General features: G+C 43.3%; 1 protein-coding gene across 4 annotated transcripts in view; it reads right to left on the bottom strand.

The window, feature by feature from the left end:
- Window positions 1-24,753, bottom strand: part of Large1 (LARGE xylosyl- and glucuronyltransferase 1) — a 453,235-nt gene that overhangs the window by 75,862 nt on the left and 352,620 nt on the right. For all 4 annotated transcript variants that reach the window (XM_048356361.1, XM_048356369.1, XM_048356383.1 and 1 more), the window contains one exon: window positions 18,355-18,459. In XM_048356361.1, coding sequence (XP_048212318.1) covers window positions 18,355-18,459 — 105 coding nt within the window. The remainder of the gene's footprint in view (window positions 1-18,354; window positions 18,460-24,753) is intronic.

Genomic DNA, 24,753 nt, shown 5'->3' with positions numbered 1-24,753 from the left:
AAGGTCTCTGGGTCTTTTCTCTGATCTGTGCAACTGGAGTAGAAACACAGATTCTTTCCCCAAAAGCTTCTCAAATGAGATATTCTGCTCTGGGAAGAATTACTTTGTCAATCTTGTCTTTTAATTGTAACAATTTTGAGCAAGTCCGGTGGTGACAATCCTCAAGAAAAGAGGGAAGGGGGAGCAAGGAGTAAGGCAAAGCAGTGATGACACTCAGAGCTCATTTTTTTTTCCTGGCTCTGCATCCCAGAGTCATCTGGACCACCACCTTAGGTGTCAGAAGGAGCTTCCAGGGGCCAGGGACATGAGTATGGGGAAGGAGTGACAGGATTAGGAGGGAAGAGCAGAAATGAAAAATGGGAAAGTCCTTCCGAGTATGTACATTGAGTAATGCAAAGCACATTAATAAATACCTCATTGATATGCAAGGGAAGGCTCTTATGAAGTTACCATTGACTAAGGACTGATAAATAGAAATTAATTGCATGATATTCATTATTATTCATCTCTAACATACAAAATGTGGATTGGCATTCTCAGCCAGGTGCTGTCTCTATCACTATGCAACAGAGAAAATTCAGAGCTTGTATCATCCCTTCTCTAAGTCCAGGAAGCTCTCGCTGTCCCTCAGAGTCATCTCAACCTACTCTTCTTCCCACTAGGCCCAGCACAGCCACGCTTGTGCTCAGAAGCTGAATGACTGTCCCTTGTCCCTTTGCATGCTGGTTCCCAGATGTTCTTTGGGGTCTGGTCTGTTGTTGGTCTCATTCATCACAGAAACCTTAGGGAGTGATGGCAACAAACCATGGCTTTATCTTCCCTGCTTCCTTCCAGCTACAGAGTACAGAAGTCAAGTCACATGTGCAGAGCATGGCAGTGGGGAGCGACAGAAAGCTCTGTGTTGCCATCTTGGCTTTGCTCTTGATTAACAGCAAGTCTGAATACATTGTGCAATCCTGATTACAAAGGATATAGTGAGGAAAAAGTGAGACAAGGCATGAAAAGTATCAGTGTAGGGCTCAGTACAGAGTATACAGATGGTCAATGTTGCTAGTGATAGCATGCAATACCCGGCTCTTGACATATGCAAACTCCTTCCTTCACACTCTGTGACAATGGATGGTCCTTAACATAATCAACATATGCTTATGTTAGTCCATGTGCTTATGTGAGAGGCAATGGAGATCATTAAAACCAGTGGAAGGAATGTTTAAAAAAATATTAAATCAGCTGGGTGCCGGTGGCTCATGACTATAATCCTAGCTACTGAGGAGGCTGAGATCGGAGGATCATGGTTCAAAGCCAACCTGGGCAGGAAAGTATGTGAGACTCTTATCTCCAATTAACTACCAGAAAACTGGAAGTGGTTCTGTGGCTCAAATGGGAGAGAACTAGCCTTGAGCGAAAAAGTTTAGGGACAGTGCCTAGGCTCTGAGTTCAAGTCCCATGAGTGACAAAAAAAAAAGATGAAAACACTGCAGTGGATTGAACTAGGAATACTCATACAATCAATTGTATTTCCTTTGCATTAGCATTCAGTCGCTACCAAATAAATCCAGAGCATTCTGAAGCCAGAAATAAGCTTTGAAATAGGTGAAGAGATGTGTGTACATAACAAACAGGGGTGGGATACACAATAACCAAGTCTGGTACTTTCTTATCAGGTCTCCAGATCTGGTTGGACTCAATGTTTCAGGCCCAGCCCCAGGACTCCCTCATGACCATGATGCACTTGTCCAGTAACACCAATGCTCAAGGCTGTCTGTGCTCCTTTCCATTGCCCTCTTTGGCAATCTATGTGTCCATTTCTCTACAGTCCCACTTATGAAGCTGTCCCCAAAGTTCTAACTTCTGCTACTAGGTCCTATTTGCATCTTGGAATTTTTCTCCTACTCCTTCTATCTCCAGACTATGTCAGAATTTCCTGCTTACCACCACACCAATGAGACCAACTTCAGAGACACCTGCGCTCTAAAATGTCAGTGTTCTGACTCAAATGCCCACCTCCAGTTTTTGTGCCTTTCCCTCCTTTGCATTGCAGAGATGTCGGCTGTGACTGCAATCTCATTCCACTTGAAGACATCCAAATGCATCATATTTTCTCATTATCTGAATTTTCCAGTGACATACCGCCCAAAGTTACACCATGAAACATGGAGAAGAATTTGGGGCCTCATTTTGCTTGTCTGATTCCAGGGGTCAAGCATTGGATGGCTACACAAATGATTAGGAGAAGTGGATTTGAAAATGAAGTCTTCCACTCAATAGCATTTATTGAGTCCTTCCCAAAGGCCATAGACTAAATAAGCACTGGGAAGAAAAGACTGAGTAAAGATGTGAAGATTCTGATCCTACACAAAGTTCCCAATGGACTTTATGTAAGTTCTGCTATCTTCTTGGTACATGCCTGTAGTTGAAAGTTCGATTAGCCCCATGCAATTTTTTTCTCTCAAGGCCTACATAGGAAATTGTATCAGTGTATAATTAAGGTAGGTGAAGGTACCCAGTATTTATTGAGCATCAATACTAGTTCTAGATCATTGGCTTTTATGTTACATTTACAACAGCTTATTTAGTCCACATAGCAGCATATTAAGACTGTGTTAGTACTCCCATTTATCAGATATACAAAGATGCACAGAATCCTAACTGAAGTGTGCTAGACTCCACAGATCATACTGCGACTTGTGTTATGCTATAAATCGCAAAAAGCAGTTTTTCTTTTTAAATAAAAGAGCCAGAAAGTACATATTTTGGGCTTTGGAAAACAAGTTTCTGTGGCCACTACTCACCTGTGCCTCTGTAGCCCTGAATCAGCCAGAGACAAATAATAAAAAAAAAAGAATGGGTGTAGCTGTAAGCCGAAACACCTTCTGAGTAGACATTGAAATTTGAATTTCACCGAACTTTCTTGTATTACAACATACACTCTTTATTTCATTTTGATGTTTTCTCAATGATCTAGAAAGGCAAACACCATTCTAAGCTTCAGAACGAACAAAAGTAGGTAGTGGTTAGTGTTGGTATATACCAACTCCTGCCGTAGACAGTTAAGTAGTCACTAGGAAGGCACTGCATAGACTTGAAAAAGATTAAGAAAATAATGTACGTGTTTCTGCAGCCGTGTGGCCACCACACCCTGATCCTGGGCTTGGTGAAGATATCGGCTGTGCTCTCTCTTGGTTTCGCAGCTTGCATTGAACTTGAAGGAAGGTGAGCTGAACTCACCAGGTTAGGCACAGAGTCTATACTTGATAAACGTGGGCTGGCTAAGCCAAGTCTTCCGGGGCAGGGCTGAGAGATGGGTTATTTCTCTTGGATAATTGCCTTTGCTGAGATTCTCTTCACTCAGAGTAGTCCCACAGGGCTCTGCTCACCAACTCTATGCCATTCTGATTCAAATACATTTGACCCACTGTGGTGAGATGTCAAATAGACTCTAAAAGGAGATGCAGCAATTGAGGGCTCAGGGGGACAGGCAGGGCTGTTTAAGCATAATGGTGGGTGACAGGGAACAGCTCACAATGAGACTGAGTCGGAGGCCCATTTCTCTCTCTCTCTCTCTCTCTCTCTCTCTCTGTGATGTCACTGGCATTTTAAGTTGTGTTCTATCAGCCATGAGGGGAAGTAGGGGAAGTACTGGAGAATGGCACAGGATCTAAACAGAGATAAAGAGAGGGCCCTGATGTTGGTCTAATTCAGCTGGTCTTCTCTTTCCTGGAGCCCACAGGCTTTCTCCACTGCAGTGCTTTTGTAATGTAATTGCTAGTACTGGTCCGGAGGTCTTATTCTTACTAGTCAGTAGCCAGCAGCCAGGCTTCTTTTTCCTTCCACAAGCATCCAGGGGGACGGGGTATTATACTGTGTTTAGCTAATACGCAACGTGCCACGTGAATGGACCCAAATTCAAGGAGCGGTGGAATTCAAGAGGCTGGTGAGGGTCAGGAAAGTGGGGTGTAGGTAATAAAGAGAGAAAGCAGGTATAAATGCTGTCGTTATAATGCTGTATTTGGAATGAAAAGAGGTCATGTCTGTCCACTTGAAAACTTGGTCAGATTTAAATCGACTAAATTGGGTTGAGGGGACCTCTGGATATTGGGACTTTTTTTTTTTATCCCCCAATGCAGCCATGATTGCAAAATACTGTCCTACATTTAATGAATGGCTTATTATTATTAAAATAATTCATCTGGAGGGGTAGCTCAGTGCTAGCCAATGAATGAAAGTGTCAGGTCAAGTATGGAGTTCGAGTTCCGATCTCAGACCAGAAAGAAGACAAGAGGACCCACAGATATCTAACCTTGTTCAATAGAAAGGGAGAGAGCCGGACAACTAACTACCCAGAGCCCAGAAACTACTCTATCAACCATTTGCAAGTGCACGTGACTCAAGGAGAGAGTAGTCAGTGAGCTTAAGGACTAGTCTTTGTCATTTACTGGCTCTCCTAACTTGTGAAACCAATTAACTCCACTGAGCCTCTATCAGCTTTTCGGCAGCATAGGGATTACATGAGCTAATGCACTTGAGACCACGCATCAAATCTCAGAGACAACACCATGAATCTGAGATCCTCCAAAAGGAACTGGATGCCTCTTCCTGTCATAAATGTATCTTGAAGGAAACCATGCATGGAATGAATGCAAGGTTATTTTCTCTCTGGCAGGAAGATTTAGGTGCACATTCTTCCTTTTTATCTCCTATTGCAAACTAAGACACACCGCTGACTGAGTAATGAAAAGGTCATAGCTCCTGTTACCTCTTGGAATGCTGAAGACCAGAAGAATGAAAAATACTGTCCTGGCACAGGTCAGCAAGGTGATGCAGAACCATTTTCAAGGGGAGCCACCCCTTGTGTTCTGGTTAGATCTGGTCAACTCAACTGTAGTCTGAAATGCCAAGGCCAGGCAGAGTTCCCCACAGCAGGAAGTGGCTTTGCTTCACTTGATCACTGCTGGTCTGTGACTTATGGCTTCAAGGGCCTGGGCTTTTTAGTCTCAGACCATCTGCCTAGGTGGAGGAAGGTGAAGTTGCTCTCTGTGAAGTAGCTGCTCTGCTAGGGACTATGTTTCCTATAGGAAAGACACAGTACCACACAAGCACAACACAAGTTCCTATTTCACTTTAAAATGGTTTAATTGGAAATATTACTTCCACAAGGCACTGGTGGCTCATGCCTTCAACCCTAGCTACTTACGGGTTGAGAGCTCAGGATCACAGTTAGTAGCCAGTCTGGGGAGAAGAATCTCTGAGATTCTCATTGCTATAATATTGGTAGTGGAGCTATGTGGCTTAAGAAGTAGAGTGCCAGCCGTGAACATAAAAGCTAAGGCATTGTGCCCAGGTCCTGAGTTACAGTATTGGCACATGTGTGGTGTACATGCACGTGCACACACACACACACACACACACACACATACACCATTTTTAATTATTTCTGACACATTTGGCATTTTCTGATCTACACATTTAAAATATTCCAAAACTTTATATCAGTACCATTTCTTGAATCCATCATATGTCAATATCCACATAAGCAAACAAACATGAATAATAAGGATAAATATGTAATATATTATTTCTAACTGTTGGGAAAACTTAAGAAATACTAAAGTAACAATGAATAGGGAATAAATGAATAATGGCTCACCAAATACAAAACATGCAGAAAGAACTAAAGCAGAAAAATGTCCAATATTTTTAAAGTAAACAGAGCATGCAACAATTCAGAAGATGCAGCTACAGAAGGAAATAGATTCCTCTATCTTTATGTGAAAAGTAAAATGTTAAGAATAAACGAAGCTCAGGGAATATGAAGAAAGAAGGTACTTCATATATTACTGTACCTCCATACTGGGCTGGTCAATGTTTATCAACTGCTTTTCTAGAAACAGCAGCAATAAAAATCTTTGATTTGTAGTGACTGCCAATTTCCATAATGTAAATACTTCCACCACAGTAGATTTCAAGGTACCAATGCAACATGACTAAACAGAGATGGGAAGAGATGCATAGTACTACAGTCATAGATAAGATTTCCACCATGCAGACACATAGGGCAACTTAAATAACCATAAATTGATACGAGAGCAAGGTGATTAGGAAATACAGAGCTTGGAGAACTTAAAATGTTCTTAAATTAGGTGGCTAAGAAAACATTCTGTTCTCCACAGTGGCACAGTCCCATGAAAAGTCTGTTTATCAGGTTTTCTTATTAAAAGTAAAGTAAGTCAAGTATAAGGTACTATTTCGCTTACATAGTTCATCTAAATATTATATATAGCTATTCTACTTATATGTTTTCTGAATACAATGTATCTAATAGATAGATATCAATCAGTCAATCTATGAAATCACTCCCTCTCTCACACACACATATACATTTATTTCTTCTACCAGTGCCTGGGCTACAACTCAAGGCTTCACCCTCACGCAACTTGCTTGCTAACCATGGATGCTCTACCACTTGAGCCACACTTCTAACCTGACCTTCATTTGCTGACTGACGGATTGAAGATGGATTCTCACAGACTTTTCTGCCAGGTCTGGCTTTGAACTGGGATCTTCCAGCTTAATTTAAAAATACTTTAATTTTAAGTTTATATATTTGATGTTTGGTTTTTTTTTTGGCGGGGGGGGGGGAGGTCAGTCGTGGGGCTTGAACTCGGGGTCTGGATGCTGTCCCTCAGTTTTCTTCACTCAAAGCTAGAGCTCTAGCACTTTGAGCCACAGCGCCACTGCTGGTTTTCTGGTGGTTAATTGCAGGTCAGAGAGAGTCTCATGGACTTTCCTGCCCGGGCTGGCTTGAACCATGACCCTCAGATCTCAGACTTTTGAATTGTTTAGGATTATAGGCATGAGTCAACAGCACCCAGATATTTTATTTTATTTTATTTTTTTGCCAGTCCTGGGGCTTGAACTCAGGGCCTAGCTACTGTCCCTGAGCTTCTTTTACTCAAGGCTAGCACTCTACTACTTGAGCCACAGGACCACTTCCAGCTTTTTCCATTTATGTTGTACTGAGGAATCAAACCCCAGGCTTCATGCATGCTAGGCAAGCACTCTACCACTAAGCCACATTCCCAGTCCTATTTGATTTTTTTTAAAAATAGTAGTTGAATTTAACAAATGGATCCTGTATTTCCTTTTAACACCGGATCTCATATTTCCTAAAAATAGAAGGATAGGCACTCATTAACTGGTGGGAGTTAAAGTCTTGTACATTGCTGCATTTCTGCACTGTCTCTTACAACAAATATGAATGTACATTATGACTAAACTTTTTACTTCTGAGAGGCATACATTTTTCTAAGATGTCACTCTGTCAGTAATCTACAATCAGATTTACTAATATCTGGTAATGTCTACAATGAAAGGTTAAAGCATCCAACTACTATTCTTCTCTTTTCTTTTTTCCTCCCTTCCTCCTACCCTGTTTCCTCAGCCTTATCTTGTTTTATTTTGAGACAAGGTATTGCTAAATTACCCAGGCTGGCCTTGAGCTTTCAATCCTCCTAGCCTCATGTTCTAGCACTGAAATTAAAAGAGCGCTATGTTCTGCACAAAGCCAGATTTTAAGTGCCTACTATGTGCTCCGCTATGGACACTTGAATGCATATACTTTACACATATGCCTTACAATCCACTTGTCTTGCCAGAGGTGTTCTGACCTGGAGCTTTGTGAAACTGCTCACTGCCCTCTCAGACATCAAGTCCTGGGGAGCCACCATTGGTGGGTGGGTGTCAACCACATTGCCAAATGGCAGGTTTCCTTCTTTTAGAGGGTGCATGACATTTCAGAGCCCAAATGAATGTACCACATTCTCTTTATCAACTGTAACTGGACATTTGAGTTATTTATCTATCTTGGCTACTGTAAATAATGCTGCGCTAAACTTAAGGGAAAAGCTATCTCTTTAATTTCAGTTCTTCTGAATCCATATGCACAGAATCAGGACTGCTGGATCACGTGCTAGTTCTGTAGTTAATTGTCGCTCACAGAAGCTGTGCTACACTCCATTCCTGGGAACAGTGTATAAGCGGTCCATTATGTCAAATGAAGTAAGCCAATCACAGGAGGACAAACACTGCTTGATTCCATTCATCTTGAAGTATCTAAAATAGTTCAACTCACAGAAGCACAGAATAGAATAATTGTTGTCAGGGTAGGGAAAAAATGGAGAATTATTTCTCAATGGGTAAGAAGTTTCGACTATGCAGGACAAGCTAAGTTCTGGAGATTCGTTACACAATACAGTGCCTATAGTTAACCACCACATAAAAGGGTACACAGCAAATAAATGCTCAGGCAGAAAAGAGGAGAGAAAGCTGCAGTGCAGTGCAGAATGGCTGAAGACACACTGAGAGTAAATGGGTAGCAAGCTGCTAAACAAGGGACTGACAAGGACTCACAACTCTAGTTCAGATGCTTAGGAAAGCCTATAGCTTTATGGCAATAAGGAAAGGCTATAGCTTTATTTTATCATATTTTCTGTGATCCGGATGTCTGTATCCTCAAATCCATAAGTGAAACCCCAACCTCCAAAGCAATGGCTATTAGGGTTTGGAGCCTTTGGGAGGTGATTAGGTCTCACAGGTAAAGCACATAAATAAAAATATTGCTCTGATATTATCAGTGGCCCCAGCAAACCAGCTCGTTCCTTTCATTATGGGAACATACAGGTGGAAGATACAGACCATCCACAAAACAGAAAGCAGGCCTTCCCCAGATGCGTGGACTTTCCAGCCTCTGGAATTATGAGAATACATTTCCGTTGTTTATAAGCTAGTCAGCTCCAGGAGCCTTATGGATTAAGACATTATATTCCTCTCAATTCACAGGGCTTAGAGAGGTGGATTACGATACCTCCACAGATTTGGCCATACCATTTCACCAGAGATAGCTGCAGGTAAGGCCTGGATTAGTTGGAATTTTGCTTTGGTATTTGCTTTTTTGGTATTTTTTATTGGTATTTTATTTTATTTTGCTTTGTCTTCCTTCTATTCAACATGCAGCAATCCTTTTGAATTCTTTAGCAGGAAGACCATGGGACTTTGTAGTCAGTTACCCAGGGCAATAGGATCCATCATAAGGATGAATGATTAGGGGAAAAGGCCTCTCTGAGAGCGGCTGGGGAGCAGACTTCCTGCACTTAAGGTCAGACTCTGGAAGCAGTGAATTAAATGCTTTCTCTGGAGCCAGCATGCCAGGAAGGAGGAAGCAATCAATGGTTAGCAACTCTTCTGGAACAGAATTTGGTCTGTGGGAAGGGCAGGGAGACCTCATCTTTGTATCTGTTCAGGATGCAGCTGTGCAAACTCTTTACTGGTTTAGATTAATCAGAGGTCTGAGGAGAGGGGACTCTTGCTTGGCTGCCTTGCCAGGGGAGTTGAGAGGACCTAGTGTAGCTGAAGGGAAACAGCTGGGTTTAGTGGCTTGGGCCTGTCCATGGGTGCCCCACATAGTGTTAGCTGCCACAGGCTGCAATCAGAGCCTGGAAAGATGAGAACTTGCCCCCGAGATAAGACATAAATAAAGAAATTAAAAAAGACAAGGAGATGGTGGGTGTAGGTGGTTTCTCCCTAGTAGGCAGGAGGGAAATTATATTGGAATTCCAGCCTGCAGGACAGGACTGAAATACTTGTTTAGAATTCAGACCTGGGACCTACCCGCTCACCCACCAGCCTCCCATTCTACACTATACTAAGAATCACTGCTACCATATACTGAATGCTGATTGTGTGCCAGGCATTTTCCATCCATGTATTCCTTCCAGAAATGGAGTGTGAATTAATCTCTCCATTTTACAAGAGGAAAGTTGACCACCTACCAAAAACAAAAACAAAAGGATGCAGGGACTATTCTCCGGGTCACTCGATGAGCCACAAATCTATGATGGATCCAGAGCTTGGGCTCCTTGCAGTCCCCACACTGTGCAATGACTCTTCAAGTTGTACCTTTCTTACTCCAGTTCTCATTAAGGCTGCTACCTTCCCTTCCTTCAGATCCTGAGCTAAAATATCATCTTTTTAGAGACCTTTGTTTGAACAATCAGTCCTTTCTAGAAGATTTCAATTTCCTTAGCACATCATGTTATAGCGGAGTTTCTCATTCTAGGAAGTACTGACATTTTAAGCTAGATGAGCCTCTGCTGTGGACTGTCTTGTGTTCTGTAGGATGTTCAGCACCATCTATGGCCTCTACCCACTAAATACCAGAACAGTCTCTTTAGTTGTGACAAGCAAATGTCTCCAGAGATTGCCAATGTCACTAAAGTAATAACATTTCCCATGCGACTCCCGTGAAAACATCTTCTGAAATTATTTATTTTGTTCAATACCGTATACTTAATGCCAACTTTATGCCAGGTAGGATTCTAGGTATAAGAGATAGAACAGTGAAAATCACTAGATAAAATACTACTCTGGAGGAGCTTATAACTACATGGAAAGAGGCAGAAAAGCCAAAAAACAATCTGCAAAACCACGGAAGGTAAGATGGTATTTAATGCTATAGTCAGAGAAGAAGATGTAAATGGAAAGGCTCATGGTTTTTGATAGGCAGGCTTCAGTGACAGCCAGGAAACTAGGGTGGCTGGAGCTGAGTGAATGGGGGATGCTAAGAGGAGACATTATAGAAACACAGGAGGAAGACTGTTCTTCTCCCACAACCACAAGGAACTCTCCCTGTGAAGAGGGCATCTCTAGGATGCAGACAGGTACCTGGCACGTTGTACAAGCCATACACATTGCACAAGTGTGGTACATATCTAATCAGTGAATGAGCTCAAGACTGGTTGGCCTGGGGGAAGGTAGTGATCAGTCCAACCACTTTAAGTGGATAAAAGACAGTTGTTACCCACCAAGATGTCAAGGAACCTTGGTAGTCTAGCCCCATTTGTGAACCTCCAGCATTAAGGGAAAAGGAAGTGCTAATATCCAACACAGTTCTTTGACCCAGATACCCTCCTAGAAACTGAAAAACAATCCTTAATTTTCTGCAGAAAATAACTATAAGGTTGGGACCCTCATAGTCTTGATGGGATAAAGGAAGAAAAGGCTATTCATTGCCTACTGCTCATTGTTATCAGGTGGACCAGGGTCTGTGACCAACTCTAGAACATAAGCAATGCTGTCTCTTAGTAGGAAAAGGAGAATGGTGAACTACAGGAACACAGGAGACCAATACTGTAAGAGACCTGACATCTTGCTTCCCCTTAGTCTGGCCCTTAAAGGATACAGGAGACTACTATATTGGGTGAGTATAAATCCTTTATCCTTATATAGTAAACATACTCCCATATGTTTTCCCCAACAATGCATTGTGAAGTTGATAGTACAACCAGCCCCATCTCACATAGGAATGAACTGGGGCTCAGAGATAAGTGACATGCAGAAATTAGCAAGGGAACTAGGAGTGTTGAGACCACAATAGAAGGCTCAGCTGTACTGTTTGTTCTTTCTCTTAGACTGAAGGAATTGAGGTTGAAGGAGTAGATGGACTGTGTGAACCGGCAAGGCAGAACAAGGCCAGAGAAGGATATGGTTCAGGATATAGAGATGAACAAGCTTTGGGTAAGGGCACAGATGTAGATGAAGGCTGTGGAGAGAAGCAGCCAGATGGCAGTACTGCTAAGCAGACATCTAGCTGGTTGAACCCTCTCTGTGAGCAGGGACCATGACCTTACTTAGAAATGCCAACCTCAAGAAAGACCTTGAACTCATAGTAGCTTTGCACTTGTGGAGCCGGAGCTTAACAAATGGACTCATGACCTTCAAGGATGGCAGTATATCACCCAGGAGTCCAGCTAGTTTGGATGGTCAGTACCACATCTACACCATTTGTACTCATGACATGAAGACCATCCCATACTAAATTGGAGCAGATGAGTATCAACTTCACTAAGTTGCCTGCTATAACCAAGCCTATATTACATGTTGAAGTAAATATTATTTTATGATTAACTAGTTTCTTTTTCTTTTTCCATTGTATTATAGCTAGGGCATTATACTGTGTTCTAAAAAATATATTTGTAGCCAAGAGCTGGTGGCTCAGGCCTATAATCACAGCTACTAAGGAGGCTGAGATCTGAGGATTACAGTTCAAAGCTATCTTGGGCAGGAAAGTCTGTAAGACTCTTACTTCCGATTCACCACCAAAAAGCCAGAAGTGAAGCGGTGGCTCAGGTTGTAGAGCATATAGGTTAAGGGATAGTGCCCAGGCCATGAGTTCCAGCCCTAGTACCAGCATACATACAGAGATGTATTTGTAGATAGTATAAGATAGGTAAAAACTTGAATTTTACTCTAAGACTGTAAAAGAGGCACTCAAAACGTGTTATAAAAATGGGCCAGACCATTGACAAAATGAAAAGAAGGCATTTTCTCTATTTCTGTGGGAGATGCTATGCTAAGAACTAAAATCAAGTCTAACAAAATGATATAGAGATTGGCCCAAATTGGATAAAACTTACCAGAGATAAGATATAAAATATATACTCTAGGCTCAACAAATCTACTAGATGCACAGAACAGGAGTGTTAAAGGGAGTTTTTCTGTTAAACTCAAGTTCAATTTATGTTTGAAGAGCAATGTAGCAGCAAAAGTTGAGGAGGAGACGAGGCACAGGTTCTTAAACTCCAAAGCCCAGACATCACACAGGGATCATATTTAAAGTAATAGTTACCCAGCGGTCTGGTCCTAATTCCCCCTCCCTGATAAAGGAATGAAGCTGACATTGTAAACATGCATTCTGAGTGATTCAGAGAGTGACCTGGGTGGTAATTCAGCCATGCATGTCTGACACAGCAGCTTGAACTGAGTAAGACAGTGTCTATGTCCCTACCACAGCATGCAGGGATGAAAATCTTCAGTACAATGAATAGCTTCAGTACAGGATAGGTGCGTCTACCTAGCATGGTGTCAGGAAAGGCAAGCAGCTTCCAATGGGGTTATACTATAAACCCCTTCTGAATACTTTGGGCCAAGAGCCTGGGATGTGGAGCTTAAACAGAGAAATTCCTTATCCTCATTATAAGAATTCAACCAGTCCCTTCATTCCCCAGTCTTTTCCCCCTAAGTCTGGGAACAGGTGAAAGTGTGAAGTGCTTGCTTCTATGTTTTGCAGCGTCCTTTCCTTCTGGACTTTATAGGACCTGCAATATGCCAACATGCATCCCAGTGAATCTCTAGGAGAGGATGTGAACTTCTCAACCTTCCCTGTTCGCCATTTGTAAACATGCACTGGCATCTCTTGCAATGCCTTCTGGAATTAGCTTGGGAAATTCTGGCCCAGGGTTACTGCAGGGCTTCTGTTCAGCTCTGAATCTCAATTATGGGAGAGGCTCATGACATACCAAGTTTATCTGGGCCTATGCAAATGCTTCTGTACTACAGTATAATCTGTTTTGAAGGAAGGTGTTTGGTAATACTCATTTACCCTAACCATGCCAGAATGATAGCTTCTTAGTAGTATGTACTAAATAAATGAATGAGAGAATTAAATTCTAGTCTCTCATTTTCTTGGATGCAATGATTACAGACTGCAACAACCCAATTACAATGTTCTTACAAAGCATGAAGACATTTGAATTTTTGGTAGAAGAGACAGTTTAAAGACAAGGCAAGACTTGTTCAGGGCCTTGAAATGCTGGCTGCCAGAGGCCAAGGCCAGTATCGAGCTCCGCTGGCCACTACCCATCTTCCCGCTAGAGCTATGAGTTTCGCAGTCCTCTGGCAAGTTGTCAACTATTTTCTTCTTTTGAATTCCTGCCAGGGATTTCACTGTAGTGTTTGACTTTATCGCCCATCACTCCCCACATATGCACAGCCCAGAGTCTGCTCAAGCCTCAGAGGTGAGTCAGTCCTTGAATGTCCCAGTTTCATCGTTCTACAGATAAGGATTCCTAGAGAAGTTTTTCCCCTCTCTCTGGAGGACCAGGTCTTCCTCTGCCTGTCTCTGGCCTAATTTGAGGACTAAGGGGAACATGATACATTTTATTTTTAAATTCCTTTTAAAAGTACATCCTCTGGCTAATCTTACGTATGCCCTTTCTCTTCGGAGGACATGCTTTCTCCTTGAGTAACCTTTGAGATCCTACGCAAGCAAACTTTCCTGTGAACTTGAACTTTGCATCTTCTTTTTATTGGCTCTCAGCCCTCCTCCTCCTTCTTGTCTTTGCTGCTGTTTATTTGTTAGATATTCATCCATAGGCTTAGGAGATGACATGTGTTGAATCTTAATGAGCCCATACAAATCCTGCATGTGTGTATGTGCATGTGTGTATTTTCTCTTCTTTTCTTCTTTTTTGAAAGCCCTTCGGACAGCTAAATGCTGGGTGAATGATAGCGTCTTGGGCCTAGGCTGACACATGGACAGAGTGGTTGGGAACGGACCACTTCCGGGCAAGGATGTGGGAGGTACCATTTAATCCACCTGAACAGTTACGAGCTCTGTGCTGGGACCTGCCTGGCCATTCATGGCTGTTCTGGCTCAGTTAACTTTATTTGGATGGAAATACATTGTAAACATTTCCAGTAAGAAGAGGAGGGAGATGAAAAGCAGATTTCCCTTAGTCTTTTAAGGTCTTCTGGGCTTTGTAAAAGTAGACTGGGAAGCGGGAACTTGGCTGGGTCTTTTAAGGAGAATCTCTACATCACCAGGTAATTGCAGGAATGAACCCTCCTGCATGCTAATGTGCTTAGAAGAAGTCTGGCGCATAGCAGGTACATTTCATGAGCACAGCTGAATCTGAATTATTCAGGAGAAGAAATAAAAACTACAACCAAGTTTCAAAACATCACAGATGAGGAATCCCAGGTTCACTGCACTAGGTAAGCCTGCCAGGCAGAGTTTAAAAGCAACAGGTCTTGAAGGCAGATTTCCTATCCCAGGTATCTCATGCTTTTTCTGGAGATTTTTTCCAAAGTACAACACAGTTAGGAAATACGAACTAAAATGAGTTTCTTTTTCCTACGATAATGTGAAAAGTTTTTCTAGGTAGAGGGAAAAGGCACTGTATGATAGCTGGGTAAAAGAAACACTGATCTAGGGGCTTGGTTGACCTTAGCAAATCCCAGTGAACCATGTATCCACCATCTTAAAGAGAGTCTATTTTTTTGTTATCAGATAACTAGTAGATATACAAGGAGTCAAAGACGAAGATGTATTGATCACTTGTTTTTTGTTTTTTTTTTTGTGCCAGTCCTGGGGCTTGGGACTCAGGGCCTGAGCACTGCTCCTGGCTTCTTTTTGCTCAAGGCTAGCTCTCTACCTCTTGAGCCACAGCACCACTTCCAGCTTTTTCTGTTTTTATGTGGTACTGAGGAATCAAAGTCAGGGCTTCATGCATGTTAGGCAAGCACTCTACTGCTAAGTCACCTTTCTAGTCCCTTATCACTTGTTTTGTGCCAGGCTAGGCTCCTTAAGCAAGTGTCCCTGTTAGTGATTCTTAAATAACTACATGGCCAAACTCATTTGATTGCAGTTCTAGTCTTGATGTGCTAGAGTTTGCCTGGGGGTTTTGCTGGAGAAACCCTTTTGGAAGCCTGGAGATGGGATGGAATTTAGGGAGAAGGTTTCTTCCTGCCAAGTCCTCCATTTCCATGAGAGTCTACAATAACAAGTTCTCATTGTGAAAGCCATTGCATTTCAATGCCACATGCACACTTAACGATCATTTGGTACCACTGAAGTCCCAGTAGACATAGCACTTGTAACTAGGCTTTCCCCAATCTGCTCTGTCCTTTAAGTACCAGCAAAGAAGGAAGAAACTCAGTGTCGGGGCCTATCAGGTGGGAGCGGAAATGTTTTAAATTCTGGTGTGTCTCCTGTCTTTGCATTCTGTAGCAAACTCAGAGGGGTGGGAGAGGATATGCCATTTTTTATCATAATAAACTCTCCAGAGGGCCATGCTGTCGGTCTCCCTGTAAGCGTGGATTGATGACCAGTGAGTTTTGCTTTAGGCAGATAACTGTGACCTTTATACTGCAACCTCAAGGCAGGGCAGTATATCTCCATGTGACATTTTCTATCACCATATGTTTCAAGGGACAGGAAGTAAAAGTGCAGTTCAGGGATTCTCTGAGATTTCTCTGCTTCTGCCCAACAAACATCTCTGGCTCTATAGAAGTCTGGAAGTCAATGTGACATAGAGAGATGATTTGCATCCCAAAGGAAAGTACACCAAGCCCTCTCATTGGCCCTCCATGGGGTGGGCTCACTCAGGTTCCAACCTCAAATGCACTGAGCACAGAGCTCCTTGGTGAGCTGGCTGAGTATGCCATTTCTGTCAGAGCAGGCTCTTACATTCTGCTCCAGAAACATCCTAGAGACTTCATGTCGGGCAAACTCCTGGGCTTCCTTACAAACCCAACTAGATTCTTCTATTAAAAAAAAAAAAAAAAGGTATGTGCAGTAAGCAGGGTGTGGTGGCAGATGCCTAGAATCCCAGTACTTGGGAGGCAGAGGCAGGAGGATCATGAGTTTGAAGCCAGCCTGAGCAAAATAGAAAGACTCTGTTTTAAAAATCCAAAACAAAAAGTCTTTGGCCCTGAAGCCATTAAAGCACAAGCAAGGAAGGTGAGTAGTTAACACCGCAGGCTCTTTTACTTATTAAGGTTCCAGCCTTGAAATCTTTGAGCACAAGATTCCTCTTGTGTAAAATACAGATAAGTATAGCATCTGCCTCCTGGGTTCAGCGTGAGGATCAGATGAGATTAACACCTGTAAGGAAGCCAGCACATGGCCTTGCTAATAACATCTAGTCGGTAGGTAGAGGCCCTGCTTACTTGTTAACTGAAATGTTGAAATACTTCCCTCCTTGCTATTGAAGAGTTGCTGCTCTAGTCCTCCTCAGTTCCTTCACCTTCTGACCTCTCACAGGGACGCTTCACACTTACCTCCTGTGTATTGCTGCCAATGTCCCTTCCCTGAAGGAGCATGGAGCACCTTGTGACCTTTTATAAACCCCACCCACACGAATCTTATGGTTTACTGTGTTGTAGCCCCTAAAGGGTTAACATGAGCACAGTGGTGGGGGAAGGCAGCCAGGAGCTCCAGGGGAAGTTGTGGGTCTGGGAGGGGATGGTGGCTATGACTCTTCTGTTGGATCTCTATATGCCTGAGTCGATTACAGAGAGCCCAACAGGCTTGATGCTCTGGCAACTATCAGGGAAGGCACAATGCCCAGCTCCACGAATGGCCTTCAACACAGGGCTCCCTGGCCATCACATCTGGCTGCTCATGCATGGCTGTGGGCTTCCTTTCCTCCCATTTTGACCTCCATTCTGACCTCCCCTCTGAAAGCCTGGCTGGAGTCCTTGGTCCTTTCTGGAGTCTGACTCATCAGCGCCCAGAGTTGACTTTTTGGCTCTTTTCACCAGGATTGGCCTTAGACTGGAGGGTGGGTTTTATATGGCATCTTCAGATGATACTATCCCGAACACCTGCCCTAACCCAACCCAACTGATGGTCTCAGATGCTGGGTCTCAGCTCTTCCTTGCCTCACCCATACCACTGTTCTCTGAGCATTACTTCTCTAGACAAAGACTAAGTCTGCATCCTTTGAGGGCAGGAAACCACAGGTGGAGCAATGAAGATAGAAGGGAGAAGAATCCCGAGGGTATGTTGCACAGTGACATTATTCATTATGTGAGCCTGTGTGTCTGACACATGTAGCATGGGCCTTCATGCCCAGTCAGCATTCACATGATTGTTCAACAAAGGATGGTTGAATGAATATCTATAGAGGAGGGGCAATATTGGGGTTAGGTACCAAGGTAGAATTAAGAATTTGCCACATGCTATTTGAGAACTGTGCTATCTGCTGGGTGCATGGTGTGGTGTCCTTGCCTCGTACCTTTTGAACCCAGGAAAGGCACATGACATACTTTTGCCAATGAGCTATGAGCAGGAGCTTAAAGAGCTATTACTTCTGCTTCTTTCTCAGCTCACAGACATGGAAGTATGCAGCAAGATGAATCCTGATACCTGATGGGAGCAAAGACTCCTGTACACCTAAAATATACATGAGACGAGCCTGGGGAAAAACTTTTGAAGAAATTGAGGTCTTGAGGGTGCTGGTTACCCTAGAATGATCTATATTCTATTAAACAGCCAAGGAACTTACAGAGAAAATTGGCAGACAATTGAATAGGCTTGTGGGTGAAGGCTTTCTGGAGAAAAGACTGCCAAGGCCAAGTTGCTATACCAAGGCTCACCTGCCCATGTACTGTCCACTGATGGATGCTGGTAACCAGGGGCCTCCTGTGTATTGCTGCCAATGTCCCTTCCCTGAGGGAGCATGGAGCACCTTGTCACCTTTTATAAACCCCACCCACACGAATCTTATGGTTTACCTGTGTTGTAGCCCCTTCCAAGGGCTGGCCATGGGCGGTGATTTTTCCACAGGTTGCCAAGGTACCAGTCACTCTGGTTCTCTACCAAGCCCAGCACCTGCTGCCCTGTGAAGTAGAGAACACAGATGTTTTAGAAGTTGAAGCTGAGACTTCAGGACAGAGAAGAGTGAATACAGGATATAATCATGGCAAATCAGGGAGACAACAGCTTGCATTCACTGGGAGCTTTTACTGTGAGATTCTGACCCTAATGTTTAACCTGCATGGACATATTTCATTCACACAATTAGGCAATTGTTTTTAATATTCCTATTTGGTAGAGAAGAGATGGCATGCCAGATCAGTCACTTACCCTATCCAAGGTCATCTAGTTTATCTATGAAAAAACTGGAACCCATACTATTCATTTATTTTCAAATCACCAGGCGCAGTGTTCTAACAGCTCCCACAGCGCATTAACTGATTGACTCTTCTTGAGTATGGGCTGAGACTGATTTTTCATGAGACAGGAAGGAATGATCCATGTTTGAAAAGACAAGAGCTCACAGACAAGAGCCACTCTGTGAGCAGAAGCTTATGGTGTGTGTGTCCTCATACTTCCTCTTTCCTCTAAAATGTATCTATCGTAAGCCAACCAAGTATCATGTTAATGCAGGAGTGTGGTCTAAAGGGATAATTGCTCCTCTGTCTTCAGACCTGGGCTTCTGATGTTGGCCTCATCTCCAGTGAACCGAAACATCTCATGTGGGTCAGGCTTCAAGTCCACCTCTTAGGATGTCTCTGGGATGTGGGAAGGAGTTTGTGGGCCATCCAGGTAGGGCATTAGACCAACCTGGCTTTCTTTAGCCAACTCCAGTATAACACTGGTAAAAGACACTCTCCCAGGACTATCATTAATGCCATTTAACCAACTGGGAAATGAGGCTCACATCAGATTGTTGATATGCGCTACTGATGGAACTAGTATATTGATCTACACTCATCTGACATCTACTTCTTTCCACTGTTTCAATGCATTACTGCTTACCCTTGCAACCAAAGTTTGAAGAAGACAGCATAAATGCATATCTGATAGAAGAAAACTGAGGCTAAATAACTTTCTTATGGTCACACAAGTAATCATTGTTGTCTACCAAAGTTAACGGATGCCTTCCGGAGCGAAACTCTTTATCCTTTGGGCCAGTCTGGAAAATAAAGTGCTTTCTCGTCACAGGAGAGCTCAGCAGCATGTTAAGAAAACACGGCAGTTTTCTTGGAATACCACACTGGGTGATATAGGACCTCCTTGGTAGGATGACAGCTCCCTGAAATGATGGTATGTAAGTTGGGTGTAATTTATTTGATCAATTTATGGAGCTCCTATCTAAATCATCAACCCAGCACGAATACATAAATTAGAAGCATGGGAAAAATACTACCTACCACCCACTTCGTCATCGCATATGATCACATCCCAAACTTGTAGAATCCCTCAGACAAACATATCACCAATTCAGGGAGTTCAAGAGCCAATCAATTTTATACCCAACTAGCTTGGGCTGGTTCTGCAAAAACAATTAGACCTAAAAGGCAAGGTACTCTGCGCTGAGAAATATATGCCCAGTCCTGACTGTATGACCCTGCTAGATACCTCATCTGATGGTGAAGTAGGATGGTGAGGGTAGGATGCAAAGGGGAATTGTTTCCCAGGGAGACATATGGCTCATGATGACTACCCCAAATAGGTATTATGATCTGTTTGGCACAATCAAAGGTGCAATATACTACCAAATGGGAGTGATCTTTCATTGTGCTAAGGATGATTACCTGAATCACACCTTCACATACCTCCAAAGTCTAGATTTGTGTGTTGACATTATGCATATTTTCATTAGTCTTAGGCTACTACTTTGGATAAAGCCTACCCAGTCCTGCTCAACAAAAACATGTGGTAGTATTGCTTCCATCCTCACTTCCCCTCTCCTTTAGGTCCTCTTCATGCAAACACTGCCCTTGGGACACTGAGCACCGCCCCCCCCCCCCCCCACAGTGCTTTTATGGTCTAACAGTAGCATGAACCCTTCATGTATAACTCCAAGTCAAAACCCCATCTTACCTTCACTACTGCATTAGATGGCAAACAGCTCCAGTCAGTCCATCCTGTTGGTACATCCTACCTTTTAAAGACTACGGGAATCCTATTCAGGAACACTCACACCTCATTTATACATACTCATTTTTGACATCAGCACATGGCCAATGTAGTCTCTCTCTCTCTCTCTTTCACACACACACACACTAGGTAGTGAACAAATATCTACTACAGAAGTGAGTCTGAAGGGGGTGGCACTGACACGATACATTGTACTCATGAACTGACATGTTGCAATGAAGTCCCTCTGTGTAACTAAAGGTAATTAAAAAAAGTAAGTTAAAGACTGAAAAGGAAAAAGAAATGAGTCTGGTGGGTTATTCTGTCTTGACTGGGAAGCTCGCTATAGTTAGCATGTGTGAGTGTCCCTGCCTTTGTGAAGCTGCATTCTACCATTCACCGGCATCCACGCATCTTCCACGCAGCTGTGTGAACTCGGGTGAGTGCTTCCCTTATGTGGACAATGGCAAAGTCCAGGCAGTGGTCCCTGAACTGCTCTACTATGGCTCACTTCCAACACTTATACATATGGATTATGACCCCTGGGTCTACATTTCATTAAAAAAACAGCTTCCTGGGTAATTGAGTTGCACTTTGAAGATGAAGAATGGCTGATGGGAGACTGGAAGTTTTCTCCCCGTGCTTCAGTCAAGGGTAAGACTCACCTGCAGGACCCCCCTGCTATGAAATAAAGTCACGAGTTATCTAATTTTAGGTCATAAGCCAGCAGATTCCAGTGGGGTCTCCAGTGCTATACTTCCTAAGATGATTAATGTGATAAGGAAAATGAACTCAGAGCCAGATGGCCTGAGTTCAAATCTTGATGTCTCGACTTCCTAAATGTAGACCTCTGGATCAGAGATTTAAGGTCAATGTGTCTGTCTGTTCTCCATTCATTTGTAAAATGATATCAATAAAGAGTAGATGCTTTAGAATTAGATTTCTTTCTTTCTTTTTTTTTTTTTGGTGTGGACTATCTAGGCATAAATTAATGTAAAGAAAAGGAAGCTGTGTTCACTGATGATTCAAACAATACCACTGAGAGTACCTAGAAAAGAGTGAGGTGTTCAGTAGTTATTTGCTCCTGTCATTATTTATACCTAGAATTCCCCGGCCCCTTGTTCTGTCCCATCTTCTTCCTTCCTGAGTGGATGTGGTCCTTTCCTTGTCAAGAGTTGGCTCAGCTTCCTATCGATTGACATTTGCTTCATGTCAGGCAACACACAAAATACTAAGGAATCAAATACAAATAAAACATAGTCCTTGCCCTAGAGGCAGTTAGAAGAGGAGCAAGATAAAACAATTATGAAGCAGCCTGATACCTACAGTGACAGAAACTGTGATAAGTGGGAAGAATGAAGAGCGGACAACGACTGATTCGGTGTGCAGCTCGGGTGCTGCTTGTGTGACATTAGATGTCACCGCTGGAGTCATCTATTTTGTTCTTTGCCGCACTGTGGGTTGCCCCTCCATCTCCCACACAGATTTCCAACTTCCCCTCAAAGCTTTTCTGATAAGGGTGCTGTCTAGTACTGGTCATCTACAAAGAGAGGTCACTTTTGTTCCCTGGCCACAGTGTGGATGACACAGGCATCACAGCTCAGCACTAAGTGGCATCGAAATCCTGGTCTCCAGAGGTCCAAGTTCAAAGCCTTCACCTTGATTATGCAAGGGCATCTTCCGCCTGCCGTCACATGAACAAGTACAATCTCAGGGGATGTCACGGGGGGCACTGACATGCGTTGACACACCATCCGGACTCTCTGGGCCTTCCTCACTGCCTGTCTCATCTTCTTAGGCATTACTGTAATAAAACTCCAGGACTAACAGAAAAAGCTCTGTCATTGTTTTCCGTGCTGGGCTTGTGGTTATGATTAAGTGCACTGTTCTCCGTCTTCCTTACTCTAGGCGCAAGTGAACTTATGAAAATGAAGCTGTCTTCTTTGCTTATTCATACATCACCACTAACAGCCAGACAAGATTGAACAAGCTTGCTATTCTGCTGGGGCTCTGGTGCTGGTGTCACCAGCCGGGAGACGAATGGCTCTGGGCTGGCAACTCCCCTTTCTCCATCCTTCTGCAGCTTCTGGCTTCAGGCAGAGTTCCTGCTGTTCAGTAGGTAGGAGCCAAGCAGCAGAAAGCCATGCTGACCCACACAGTGCAACCGCTATGAGAAGGTCAGGTTCAACATCTGACCCCTGGGTATGAAGGAGGAGTGTGGCCAGTTAGAAAGACTTTATTTTTTCGTACCAGTACTAGGGCCTGAACTCAGGGCTTTGAGCTCTCATTCACCTTCTTGCTCGAAGCTGGTACTCTACCATTTAAATCACAGCTCCATTTTTGGCTTTTGGGTGGACTTTCCTGTCCAGGCTGGCTTCAAACAGCGATCCTCAGATCTCAGCCTCTTGAATAAGCAAGGATTACAGGTGTGAGCCCCAGCACCGGGCTATGCATAACATAGGGTTTTAAAGCCAGGCAAAGCAGGGCTGTTGTCTCACTTCAGAATGCACTGGCCATGGTATAACCACACAGAGTCTCTGCTGTCTGTATATAAAAGGCTAAGAAGAAAGCCTACCTCTTCCTCCAGGAATGTGTGTGCTAGAGTACCCAGCTGCCTGGCTCCTCCTAGATGCTCAATGAAAGGCATTTCTCTTCCTCCTTTCTGATGGCCATTGCTCATGTCCAGGTTTTCCTACCCAAGTGCTAACATCAACCCTAGACTGGACTCTGCAAGATTTGGTCCCAGTGCCCTCCAACTGTGACCTGTTGTTCATGGCCTTTAATGTCAGTGACTATTGTCTCCGGCTGAACATTCTCTCCATTCCTCTCCATGCTCTCCATTCCTTCTGCTCTCTTCTCCATCTATGATGCACATGTTGGGCTCTCAGCCTTGGTGCCTTTTTCAGTTGTACTGTCCATTTTATCTACTGATGAGGGGATCTAATATGAAAACTAACACTCCATCCATAGCCCAGACCTCCTTCCATCCATCTCTTCTTATTCTTCAGTCCACCCACTTGGCTCGCCATCTTCTGTTGGTTGTTCAACTATGATGACCTTGAACTCAAGCTGACCCAAACCAAATTCACCATCTTTTTCTCTTTAATAATGGTATGCCCTTCCCCTAAAAAATGTTAGCATTGAGAAGATTGAACTCCGAACTTGTCAATGGAGCCAAACATCTTTGAATCTGTCTTGACACCTTTCTGTCCTCATATCCTCAGTATAATTGAAGGCCCATTGCTGTAATCCATCCATGTCTCCTCATTTTTCAGGATTACCTTAGCAGGTTTGTACCTGATCATCTGCTTCCCTCCCAGTAGCTTTTACCCTTCAATTCTGCTTATCTAGTTATAGCAACATTTTAAAGGCACATATTTGATGGATTTTTTTGCTTTCTTGTTTAAAATGCTAAATGCTGTTGGGATCCAGAATGCTACACATAGGTGGACAAACAGAAGGATGAGCAAATGATAAATATTATTCGCCATTCAGCATCCTAGCCTGTATCTGATCGGTTGTTGTAGAATGGAGTAGAGGTGTGTATAGACTGACTAACCTCTCCAGGTAAAGCCCAGGAGCAGGTGGCTGTTACCTTGATCTGTAAGATGCCATCTGCAAAGTCGCCTCTGCACACCCCATGAAAGTTCCTGGGTACTAAGAGGAAGACTGCCCATCACCGCTGACAGAAACCAGCTGTGTTTATGCTACTGGTTCAATATTAAAATGTTAGAACCAGAGGGAGTCCTGAGTATAGCAGAGAACACAACCATGCCCTCCCAACCTCCTATTTATTCTAATAAGCTGGTTTCCGATAGAAAAGCCTTTAATAGTACATTCAGTGCAGGCCTGAGCGCGGGATGTCTATAATAAGAAAAACATATGGTATCACATTAGCATTTGCTAGACATTCTGAAAGAGCTGTTCCCTGGCCTCAGGTGCCCCTGGCTAGCTGGCATAGAATAATAAAACATCTCCCGAGAAGACGCACACAAAAGGGTATTCAAACAACCCTGAATAGGTTGCACAGGGCTGTTTCTGAGCTTGCATGTTTCAAAGCTTTTGCTTCAGTAGTTCAGCTCTAGTTTGAAACACTCTAGGAAAACACTGTAGCTTTGGAGAACCATGAGCTCTTAGTCATTACTCTGGAACCATTTACCTGTACCCACGTAGGTGGGGGGGGGGGCTGTGATACTGTCACACATGGTCAGTAGAAGGCCTAGGACTCTGACCCTGACCTGAAGCTCAGTGCCTCCTGCACTTGCCTG

The sequence above is a fragment of the Perognathus longimembris genome, chromosome 1 (genome assembly GCF_023159225.1).
Source record: "Perognathus longimembris pacificus isolate PPM17 chromosome 1, ASM2315922v1, whole genome shotgun sequence".
NCBI lineage: Eukaryota > Metazoa > Chordata > Mammalia > Rodentia > Heteromyidae > Perognathus > Perognathus longimembris.
The sequence above is the reverse complement of the archived record's forward strand: the minus strand, read 5'-3'. Positions and strand labels throughout refer to the sequence as shown.